This window comes from Sturnira hondurensis, unplaced genomic scaffold (assembly GCF_014824575.4).
Source record: "Sturnira hondurensis isolate 20B ecotype Veracruz unplaced genomic scaffold, ASM1482457v3 Scaffold0020579, whole genome shotgun sequence".
Lineage (NCBI taxonomy): Eukaryota > Metazoa > Chordata > Mammalia > Chiroptera > Phyllostomidae > Sturnira > Sturnira hondurensis.
Window position 1 is genome coordinate 3,801,008 of NW_028093210.1, and position 11,485 is coordinate 3,812,492.

An 11,485-nucleotide genomic window follows, 5' to 3' on the forward strand; every position below is an offset into this window, starting at 1 on the left:
ACATCCGCTCCTCGAGTCCATTGCCTCCACCACCAAAGATGTCACCTGGTGCTGCTGGCGCTGGGAGAGGAGAATCTACTCAGTGCTAGAATAGCTATTGTCCATCCATCCCTGGCAGAAGCACACTGCTGGCCCAGTCCAAAAGCCCAGAGAAGTGGCCCTCACTATCCACTTGGTTCATTTCTCTAATTATTACATGGTGTCAGTTATGGGGGATGTGGGTCAATCAACTGCCAGGTGACAAGAAAAAGGGATGCTCAGATGGTTCCAATTTGTTATGTTATGAGCCATAAATTTTTCTGAAAGTTACTTTAGTACTCATTCAGACACTTCACACCCAGCCCGTCCCACCTACTATCATCTTGATGTAAAAGTACCTCAGGCTGACGTGTTCTGACTTAAAACCCACAAATATCCTGCCTCTGTTTCTCCATCTATCATTGTTCGCCCACAGTATTCTCTGAACTGGCTTGTTTCTGGTAGTTTTTATTTTCAATCCTCACCTGAAGATATGTTTACTGGTTTGAGAGAGAGAGGAAAAAAGAGACAGAGAGAGAGAAGGAGAAGGAGGGGTGGGGGAAGAGAGAAAGATCAATGGGTTGTATCCTGCACACTCCCTGACCAGGGCTCAAACCCACAACCTTTTTTTTTTTTTAAAGATTTTTATTTATTTATTTATTTATTTATTTATTTATTTATTTATTTATTTATATTTATTTTCAGAGGGGAAAGGAAGGAGAGAGAGAGAGAAATATCAATGTATGGTTGCCTCTGGTGTGTCCCCTGCGGGAACTGGCCTGCAACCCAGGCATGTGCCCTGACTGGGAATCGAACTGCGATTGTCTGATTCGCAGGCCCGCGCTCTATCCACTGAGCTATACCAGCCAGGGCCCCACAACCTTTTTTGGTGTGTGGGATGAGGCTCCAACCAAAAGAGTCACCTGGCCAGGCTGGTCAGGCCTGTTTCTGTTGGTTTCAAGCACCTACAAACTAAATGAACTCTATTCTGTTACCCATAGTCATTGACCAAACTTTTAAACTCCGAGCTCAGGTTTCTAAAAGAATTAAATCATTTTAAAAAGAGATTTTACTTATTTTAGAGAAGGGAAGGGAGAAAGAGGAAACATTGATGTGAGAGATACATCAACCTGTTGCCTCTCAAACATCCCCAACAAGGGACCTGATCTGCAACCCAGGCATGTGTCCTGACTGGGAACTGAACTGGTGACCTTTTGTTTCGAAGGCCTGCACTCAATCCATTGAGCCACACCAGCCAGGGCAAAATCATTTATCTGAAGGAGCTACTGCTTTTATTCTTTAATAAAGGTCCTAATATAAAAACCCTATCTCTACACATTTTCTCTATAAGTAGCATGTCAGTTTTGAAAGTGAACACCTGTGACTAAACCTTACATTCTTCAGGAGTCCAGGAAGAGCCCCACTGGGTCAGACCCTGTCCACTGAGGTCAGGGCCTAATCACCAGAGAAGCTCCTACTCCAGGATGCACTGAGAGCACATCAAATGTTAAAGGTGAGCCCTGACTGGTGTGGCTCAGTGGACTGAATGCCAGCCTGTGAACCGAAAGGTCGCTGGTTTGATTCCCAGTCAGGGCACTTGCCTTGATTGTGGGCATGTGAGAGGCAACTAACTGATGTCTTTCTCACACTTTGATGTTTTGCTCCCTCCCTTCCCCACTCTCTAAAAATAAATAGAAATAAATCTTTTTTAAAAAGTATTAAAGGTAAGGTAGAGTCCAGCTTCTTTAGCCACTTATGGCTCTGCCCTTCACAAAGTAGTTCTCATCCTTAAAGAGTCCACTTGATTTCCCTATCTAAACTACCTCTTAAATGTTTACACCGTAATCCTAATATATGTCCTAAACATAGCCACACAACATTTACTCTACCCACCGTGTGGCTTGTGGAAATGTCTGGGGGTTTACCTCCTTAAGGCCATTTATTACTTCGTCACTGTGGATTGGGCTTTTTTTCAGTCTTTGCTCTTTCACATTAAGGACTCCTACTCTTTCATCTGACTTTGTCCCCCTTCCTGACCTTGACTAGTTCCTCTACCACATTCCTTTGGGAGCATGGACAGGACTATACACAGTACTCCTGGAAATGCACAGTATAATTTTTAATAAAGGTGGAAGGATGTAAAAATTAAAAAAAAGAAAAAAGGTGAAACAACGTACTGTTTTTGTGTCCAAAGACTTTTTGGTCAAAAGAGCAGACATGCTGACATCCTTAGAAACCCCCTACTTTCAGGTGCCTTTCCTTTCAAACACCGATTCTCTCTCACGGGCAGAGTCTGTCTGTCTCTCTCACATTTTCCCTACTAAAAGCCACTTGCTTCTGACTAGCTGTTTCTCTTGTAATAGATCTATACCCTAACCTAGTGCTTGTTAAAACACCTGCCACATACCAAACCACACTATAAACTAGTGACAATACTTCTTCATAACTGCAAGGTCAGGAGGATTATTCTCACGTGTGGATAAGGATGCACAATCCTAGAAAAATGAAACACCTTGCCCAAAGCAGAGTAGGTGAAACTGGTACAGTATATGAATGCATGTTAGGCTGGTAACAAATCCAGAGCTCTTTCCCCAAAGTAATTCACAGCTACCCAATAATCTGGAGATTTCACCCTCAGATAATATAAAGACACTAAATAAAATCTGCCTTAGCACTGATCACTAAGAACCCTCCGCCCTTTGGAGAAATTCTGTAGATCCTTACCCTTTGTTTCCTTTCACTCAATCAACTGCCTAGCCACAGAAAGATAACATGTTAGTCTTGCAGTGATTTAATTCTTAAATAGCTTTTTCGTGGAACTCTATCAAGGAAGTTTAAAAGGTTTAAAAAATATTAAATCTGTTTCCCTGTATCCACTTGCTATGAATCACATCAAAAAGCTTTACTTAGAAATCACATCATCACCAACACCGACACCATTAGGTTATTTTTGTGTTCAGCAAGTACTTCTTTTTCATGGGCTTCACCTGGTTGCCTGCCTGAGCTTGGAAATTCACTCGACTCCAATTTTCTGTGTCCTACCTATAGTATTTCTTATACACAAGGAATACAGCTTATTTTTCTAACCTTTCAGGACTTAAGAAAAATTATAAAAACACAACGACTTTCAGGCATGCTGTAATCTGATTAAGTTCTCACTTTCTATGAGTTCCCATTTTTCTTTTAAACTGGGGTTAGCTAAAGGAAGTAGTACCCAAGTTGGGCCAACCATATTGCCTCTTGTTATTCCCAAGCACAAGTTCTTTACCCTAGGCAGGGAGTCTCTCTCTGCCTACACATTCAACTCAAAGCCCAGGTGTTTATAGTACCCCCACTGCCTGGAATACCCTTACTGTTCTTGTCTATACAAATTCTATCCAACCCCAGAGTTTGATTCAAATTCCATTTCTTGTATCAGCCCTTGACATGGCTCTTCTCCACTGATCTCTATATAATAATTATCTGCACCACTCATTCTGCACTTAATCCCATCTTAAATGTCTATGGCTTTGTCCTGAGTTCCTGGGAGATGGGCACGAAAAAATTTGCTTTCCTGGTAAGTTCCCTTCTGTGTCAAGCACTGTGGAGTATTGTTGTACAATAAGCACTTGTTTTATGCGTCAGGACAATTTTTCTGGTGAAATCCATGGCATACCATGGATTCCCTTTTCCAGAGTGTCTCTGACTCTCACAGCTCCAGGAGAGTGACCCCTTTGAAATATTGCTATATTTGAAATATCAAAAGGCTGTTAAGAACATTTGTAACATAGAACTGGGGCTGGGTATATCAGTGTATCTGTATGATGCCAGGCAAAGTCTAAACCAGGATGAGTAAACAGGCTGACACACAAACTCCTGAGTGAATGAGGAACACTGTTAGAGGTTTTCCTACATAATATATTGCTTTTTAGGAATGTCTATTTTAGACGAGATTGGGTGCATTCAGGGTGGTAAGGTCGTAGACTAGGAATGTGTATTTTAATTATTGGTATTAAATCATCAAAAAAGGTCACATTTTCCTAACTCAAAATGATATTTTCCTGTAAGAATCATAAACAGAAATACAACTACTTAAAGAAATCAAACCATCTAGCTAGACCTAGGTAATCAACTTGATGTAGTAATGAGAAAGCTAAACAAATCACTCAGGCAAATACACATTCTTCCCCTCCCTCGCTGTGATTACTTATATGATTTATCAAAGAATCACAAATTAATGGTTTTGATTTCAACCCTAAGGTCTGGTTTAAAAGTTTTACTGTTACAGTTTTAGAGTGAATCATTTAGACTTATAAAAAAGCAGATTAAAAAACTACTTTCATTAAGATAATATTTTAATTTCCACTGCATGGTCCACAGTGATAAGTAGCCATTAAATGAGAACCAAATGTGGGCTTTATAAAGGGAACAGCCTATGGAACTGGGTAAAGAGATGTGAGAAACTATCTCAATGTGATAGTTTAGAAGGTGGTGGGCCCCAGTTCTCAGCTGAATGACATTGTTATCAGCCCACGACAATTTCTGTGAGAATAACACCTTTTATTTAGGTATGAGGCCAGAATGATTTACCATCCTTGTAGACTATGATAAGACTGAACTAGGGTCCCTAGAATATTCTCAAAGCAGCTCAGACTCGGGGCAATGCCTAAACAAAGGCAAAGTGAAATTCTTGGTGAGCACTACTCACTGATCCTCTGTTCCAAAAAACTTCACAAAGAAGCATTTCTTTCCACGCGGTTTTTTCAAATCCTTGGGTGGATTAACAATCTGGAAAATAAAATAGAAAGAAAAGGTTTTTTTTCTATGACTCGGAGATGGTAAAAGAAAAATGAAGGAATGTCTTTAAATAAAAACGCAGGGCCTAGTGTATATACCTAGACTTGGTACGTTTTCACAGAATTTCTCTACATCTAACATGTAGCACAGTGTTCGGTAGATACAATTTTACTGAAATGGCCCTGTTTTAAAGCAAAGGTAAGACCAACATCATTCTCCCCCAAAGTGACCCTGTAATTGCTGAAGTGCATAGGTCACTTTTAAATGTGGAATGTCACTCTTCAATGTGGAAGAGTTCAGACATGTTATAGTGACATCGAAGGGCAACTGAGGCACTGAAAATGCCATGCTGCAAAGAGATAGTGTAAAGATGTATTTTTATATTCTTGGGCTCCTAGCAAGAATATAAAAACAGAACATTTGGAAAGCTATGATGGATCCCCTCATGCAAAATCTGAAATGCCAACTTCTGCAAAGACACACTGAAGCAGCACATATGGTAACATGGAAAGAAGATTTAAACTGAGTTGGGACAAAAATACTTCCACTTTTCACTAACCTACATTTAGATTTCTCTATTTCTGGAGAACTTATTTTCTTCTCCTTTTGTAAGATTTAAGTATAAAGCTAAATTCAAATTAGAATTGATTTCCAGGCAGAAAAGACTCTACCAAAACCATCTTTGATTCGAGAAATAAGCAATTATTGCAGTTTAAATAACTTGGTTTATATTATATTGCCCTTTCTAAACAAACTGATATTACAGAAAAAAAACTCTGAGCATTATTTAAATAGGCATAGTTTAATTCAATGCTAGAAACTGAGGGGAATGCATCTTACATTCTTCACTTCTTCNTAAGTATAAAGCTAAATTCAAATTAGAATTGATTTCCAGGCAGAAAAGACTCTACCAAAACCATCTTTGATTCGAGAAATAAGCAATTATTGCAGTTTAAATAACTTGGTTTATATTATATTGCCCTTTCTAAACAAACTGATATTACAGAAAAAAACCTCTGAGCATTATTTAAATAGGCGTAGTTTAATTCAATGCTAGAAACTGAGGGGAATGCATCTTACATTCTTCACTTCTTCAAACCCAACTTCAGATGTCTTCCTTCACTTTAGTAGCAAGACACTCACCTTTCCTGGCCAAGGAGGATACCGGCCGAGTTTCCCCCTAGAGAAGACACAGAGAGTCAGCATTTGCCCTGGAAAAGCCACTGTCCACCTCCTTCAAACCACTCAATATGCAATTGCACTCCCACTCTTAATCTCCATTAGCACCCTCACGTGCCAGAACAAAAGCTGGCAAACAGGAATTCATAATCTGGCTTCCATGGATCGACCCAACAAGCCCAAAGCCCTCATAAATGGAATGCAAAATTGTACACGTATGTGCATTCTTCTGGTACCAAGGGATACAACAAAACCATCAAGAATCACTTGTCCAGAGCCTCCCCTCGATGGGGGTGGGGGCCAGTTTTCTCTGTAAACACAGACTTCCCCTTACAGTCTGTTTTAATTCTCCGCGAGACCAGCCAGCTTTTGCCAAATACTAATGGAAGCCTCCTCTGGGTCAAGAAACAAGCTACGCAGCTCGAGGGAGGCGGCGACAGTCCAACTTGGTTCGGGCGGTTGTCGGGGGCACAGAAACAGACTCTAAGAGGTACCCAAGAAGGCACTGGTCACTGCCAAACGTAAAGAAGTGTCCCCTCCATTTCTTCATGGGGCAGCGCCTTCAGTCCGGCTTCGATACCCGCTGCCGAGGCGCCCGCACAGGTCAGTTTCGTCGCAACGCGCGGATTTTAACGGGCTTGCCCAGGCGAGAAGGCTCCGCGGGCTCCACGGCTCTCCCGCATTCCCGGGAATCCCAGCAAGACCCAGAGAAACAGGCGTCCGCGCCGACGCCGGGGACGCCCTTCACAATAGCTGCCGGCGTCTGGCCTGGAGCATAGCTCTCTACCGGGCGGCCTCCCGGATCAGAGCGGGGCCCATCACAGCCACCCTCGGACTCAGTCCCTCCAAGCAAGGCTGCCCCTTCCGCCCGGTGTCGTTTTCAGCGTCGGCACCTCATCTCGCTCTCTTCGCAGCCTGGTGCGCACAGAAAGGCAGCTCCGGAGCTGGCCGCGAACTCCGCGCCCAGGGGAGGAGTTCCCCGGAGTACCTCGCTTGGCCCCAGCCGCCCGAACTCACCACACCAAATCGCCGAGCCGCAGACTCACAGCCGCCATCTTACCACCCAACCACCACCGACGCACGGGCCGCCGGGAACCCTAGATCGTCCTGGCGCCACCCATTGGAGTGCTCCCCGACACGTGACGGGGAGCAGCTGTCAGCAGCCAAGCCGCTGCTCTGACGTTATCGCGCCCGCCGGGACTTATTGGCCGGGCGAGAGGCATGTGACCAGGGCGCCCGGGTCTCCCCGCGCCGAAGCCCCGAGATTCCGGGCTTCTTCCCCCTCCCTTTGCTCGTGACAACGAAGCACCCGCGATCTGAGGCGGCGGCGGCGGCGGCGGCGGTGGCGGCGGCGACGACTGAGTTGCAGGTTGAGTGCGCGAGGGAGCCGGCCCTGCGGCCTGCTCCGCCCCCGGACCCTGGCCTCTAGCCCCCTTTACCTCGGCGTTTCCGTTACGTCCGTTAGTCCCTCGCGGGCCCCGGGGCTGCCTGCGTCGCCACGCTCCCGGTTCTCCGCTGCCCTGACGGACCTCGGCGGGGCCTGGAGACCAGCCTCCACCCGCGCCCGGGGCCCCGTGCCCGGCCGGCTCTACGTGGCCACGCCTGGAGGGCCGCCGGGTTCTGCGGAGCGCGCTAACGGCTGCGTTCGGGGAGCGGCTGGGACCCCGACGTCTCCGCTGCGCTGCAAGTTCTCTCGGGGCGTCAGTGCTCCAACCCCGAAGTCCGGAGTTGTTAGACCGACTTGGAGCCGGAGTCTCTTCACTTCCTCCTGGGGCGGCAGGCGGCACGGCCAGCGCTCCGGGACCCGGCAATGGGCCGCGGTTCAGGGCGGCCGCCCGCCGGGAAGCATGGCTCGGGGGCCCGCCGCTAGCAGCGCCGCAACCCGGGCTCCCGGGCCGGCATGAGGACGGTCGCGGGGGGACGAACGCGGCCCTTGGGGCCGTAGCCTGCATTGTATCGGGGACAAAGGTGCGTGTCTTTGTCGGGACTGGGCTCTCAGGTAATCTGCGTTGTAGTTTGACACTTAATGGAGAAGTTAGGAGCAGGTTGTTGTGACAGCAGCAAGGCAGATGCTAGGCGTAGTTTCATTACGTAAAAACTTAAACCGTTGAATGGGGAACTAGAAACAGTGCAGCACAGCGACAGCCCAAACGTCAAATTCCAGATAGAAAATAAAATTTTCAAAAGGTACCATTTCCAGATGCATACTCCAAAGATTCTAAGACAAGTGTTAACTTAGAATCTGACTTTTCTTGGGTCGCCTTCTGTTTGTAAAGGTGGCGGGTTCACACACATCTCCCGTAAGCGACTTTTTTTTATGCGGAGTTTTTAGCAAACTGGCTTGTGCACAGCCTGTAGTGCATTCTTTGTAGTTCAGTTTCCCTAAAGTACTGTCAGTTATAGGATCTGCCATTTACTGTTTTTTTTTAAAGGCAGGCCGATAACTTGAAGAATATTTATAATTTCATGAAATTCATAAAATTCAACACGTTTCCAATTTAAAAACTCTTAATTTGGGGGAATTGAAGGATATTTTAATGACTTGGTAAAAATAAGAATTTTAAGTTAACATCACACTGGGCATAGAGGCATTCCTGTTAGAGTCAGGAACATGGCAAAGAATTTATATATATATATATTTTTTAATAAAATATATAAAAATATAAAATATATATATATATATTTTTAAAATATTTTATTTATTTATTTTTAGAGAAAGGGGATAGGAAGGAGAAAGAGTGGGAGAGAAACATCAGTGTGTGGTTGCCTCTCATGGGTCCCCCAATGGGGACCTGGCCTGCAACCCAGGCATGTGTCCCGACTGGGAATCGAACCGGCGACCCTCTGCTTGACAGGCCCCTGCTTAATCCACTGGGCTACACCAGCCAGGGTTATATTGTTTAATATTATCTTGGACCTTCTAGCCAAAGCAATAAGACATGAAAGAAGAGTAAACATAATTTTTCAGAAAGAAGACAAAATTCTCATTTCTATGTACTACAGGATAGATAGCCTGTTTTGGAAAAAAAGGGGAAAGACATTAAAATAAACAAGTTCAGTAAAGAGACTAATTAGAAAAATAAGCCAGAAAAATTCAGTTTTTCTATAGTTCACCAGTAACCAGTTTGAAAATAGAATGATTATGAGAATGTACAGGAAAAAACCCCATCATTATTGGGAATAACCTGAGAGAAAAAAGAAGGCTAGCATTTCTTGGATAGCATCAGTTGAATGTTTTTAAGATGGAATTTTTTTTTGTAGAATACTGTGTTTTTATTTAGAATAAGGTTTAACTCAGTAGAGGTGAGTACAAGCATACCTTGTTTTATTGCCCTTCACTTTATTGCCCTTCATAGATGTTGCATTTTTTACAAATTGAAGGCAAGACCCTCCACCAGCAAAGAGATTATGGCTCGCTGTACTGTGGTAGTCTGGAACTGAACCCTCAGTGTCTACAAGGTATGCTTGTGTTTAAATACTTAGTTTTTCTTAAGACTGTGCATTTTACTGATAAATCTTGTTTCATTACAAATCTAAATATGTTTATATAAAATCCAAAATACTTCATCTACAAAGCTTCAATTAAGGCACTAGTTTAACAGATTAAATTTACCTAAACAATGAGCTCTTTTTACAAAGTTAAATTTCCTTAAATGTTTTTAGCAGCATTTAAAGTTTTATATACTTGTTCTCTCAAATACTTCAGACTCCTAAAACAGTGAAAACTAATAAACCTAATAGTAAAATCTTTCCAAGGACTTACGTCTTAAGTCAAATAAATGTATAAATGTAAGGTCCTTTTAAATGTACACTTTCAAATTTAGTTATATTTTCTTAATGATCTCAAATTAATTTCTGACTCTCTTAAATATTTCAGATGACTTAGTAACAAGCAAAATCATGATTATAAAAATGCAAAATCTAAATATGCTATAGGTTTGATTTATTGTATTCTCATATCTGTATTTTCTGATGCCTGAAAAGTCACTTAAGCAGCTAAGAGAAGCAGCATTATCATCTAGGTAGACTGAAGTTACAATGTCTAAACTTTGGGTCAGGATAAAGTTACTTTTTTAAAATTAGCTGCCACTTCTAGGATCACCATCCTGCATCCTCTCAATTAACCTGCAGAGTTTCTTCTTATAGTGAGACCTTGCCTGCTCTTATCAGTGGGGGACTTTTAACCTTCAACCTTCAGCTTAAATTTATTTTTGCAACTCAGTGTATCACAAATGTCCTGGGGGCCTTGAAAGTTTTTTAGAGGAATTTCTTTCAACATCTTAGTGCATGATGGTCTTTTGTACCACCATGTTTTGCCACTACTCAGTTTGTTGCCTAATTAGAATTATATTAACTGTTTTTAAATATTTTACTTTCTTGTCTGGTTTTATAGATCATAATTTTATAGTCATAGTAGAAATGAATATTGCATATGCTATATAAGTATCCATATATATATATGGGTATAATGTATGTAAATCTTCCTGATTTCATATTTATGATTCACATACAATCAAAGTGCAGTGAGTTTTTTGGGGGGACTTGTCAAAATGATTCTAAAATTGGTCTGAAATAATAAGCAGTCTGGAATAGGTGAAGTTTTACTTTTAAAAGAAGAATAATAAAGATGAATTTTAAATTCAAGATGTAAAAATATACCATAGAATTTCTCAGAACAGTGTGTTACTTGTTAAGGAATTTTCTAGATACTAGATCAAAGTAACAGGATGGATTTCAGAAGTAGTTCTTAAAATATCTAAGATGTTGTATATGATATTTGTCAGATCACCAGAGAAAAGAAGGATTAGTGACTGATGCTGGGAAGAAACCAAGGTAGAGACTCATCATTTACGTTATAGCATGGTAAATTCAACTTGGGTTAAAGAGTTCAATGTGAAAATTCTATTTGTGAAAGACTGAATAGGTAAAGTCTTACATAAGAATTCCTGGTTGGAGAAGGACGTTCTAGGCACAAAAGAAATGGGAGAGGCCATAAGGGAAAAGAGCCTAGTTTTAACTGCATAAAAAGTTTAATTTTCTTGTCCTGGAGGGGTGGCTCAATTAGTTGGAATGTCATCTTGTACACAGGAAGGCTGTTGGTTTGATCCCTGGTGAGGGCACATACCTGGTTGGGGGTGCATGCAGGAAGTGGCTGATCTATGTTTCTCTCTTTCTCTCCCCCCACCCCCTACTTCCTCTCTCTCTGTAGAATCAATGAATATATCCTCTGGTGAGAATAAAAGTTTAAATTTCTTTCATCTGACCTATCTCTAAGCAAAATTAAGCAGTAAATAACAGTGAAGGAAAAGTGTAAGATATGACAGATACTATATAATACATATTATATACCTATAGTATATTAAAAGCCCTTACAAATCAACAAAACTTTAATTTTTTTCAACTATTTCGTTAAGTCTGGGCATTCAGATTTAGGTTGCTTTTATTATTTTTCCTATACAAACAAGGCTGCAGAGACTATCCATGTGGACGTGGTAAGAAGTTCACATTTGAA

At 42.1% G+C, this 11,485-nt stretch overlaps 2 protein-coding genes across 11 annotated transcripts in view; one reads left to right on the forward strand and one right to left on the reverse strand.

Moving 5' to 3' along the window:
- GLYR1 (glyoxylate reductase 1 homolog) overlaps positions 1-7,092 on the reverse strand; it is a 36,374-nt gene extending 29,282 nt beyond the window's left edge. For all 4 annotated transcript variants that reach the window (XM_037029923.1, XM_037029922.1, XM_037029921.1 and 1 more), the window contains exons 1-3: positions 6,991-7,092; positions 5,938-5,974; positions 4,706-4,785 (exon numbers count right to left, since the gene is read on the reverse strand). In XM_037029923.1, coding sequence (XP_036885818.1) covers positions 4,706-4,785; positions 5,938-5,974; positions 6,991-7,028 — 155 coding nt within the window. In that variant the 5' untranslated portion in view covers positions 7,029-7,092. The remainder of the gene's footprint in view (positions 1-4,705; positions 4,786-5,937; positions 5,975-6,990) is intronic.
- Positions 7,093-7,160: 68 nt separating this feature from the next.
- The window catches only part of UBN1 (ubinuclein 1), a 58,099-nt gene continuing 53,774 nt past the window's right edge, over positions 7,161-11,485 (forward strand). For 2 of the 7 annotated variants that reach the window (XM_037029913.1, XM_037029918.1), the window contains exon 1: positions 9,340-9,432. Coding sequence is in view for 3 of the 7 variants with exons in the window: in XM_037029917.1 (XP_036885812.1) it covers positions 9,330-9,432 (103 nt within the window). In the remaining 4 variants the exon portion in view is untranslated. Of the gene's footprint in view, positions 7,942-9,329; positions 9,433-10,757; positions 10,837-11,485 lie in introns of those variants that run through there. The other 5 variants (XM_037029917.1, XM_037029916.1, XM_037029912.1 and 2 more) reach the window with 5 other exon arrangements.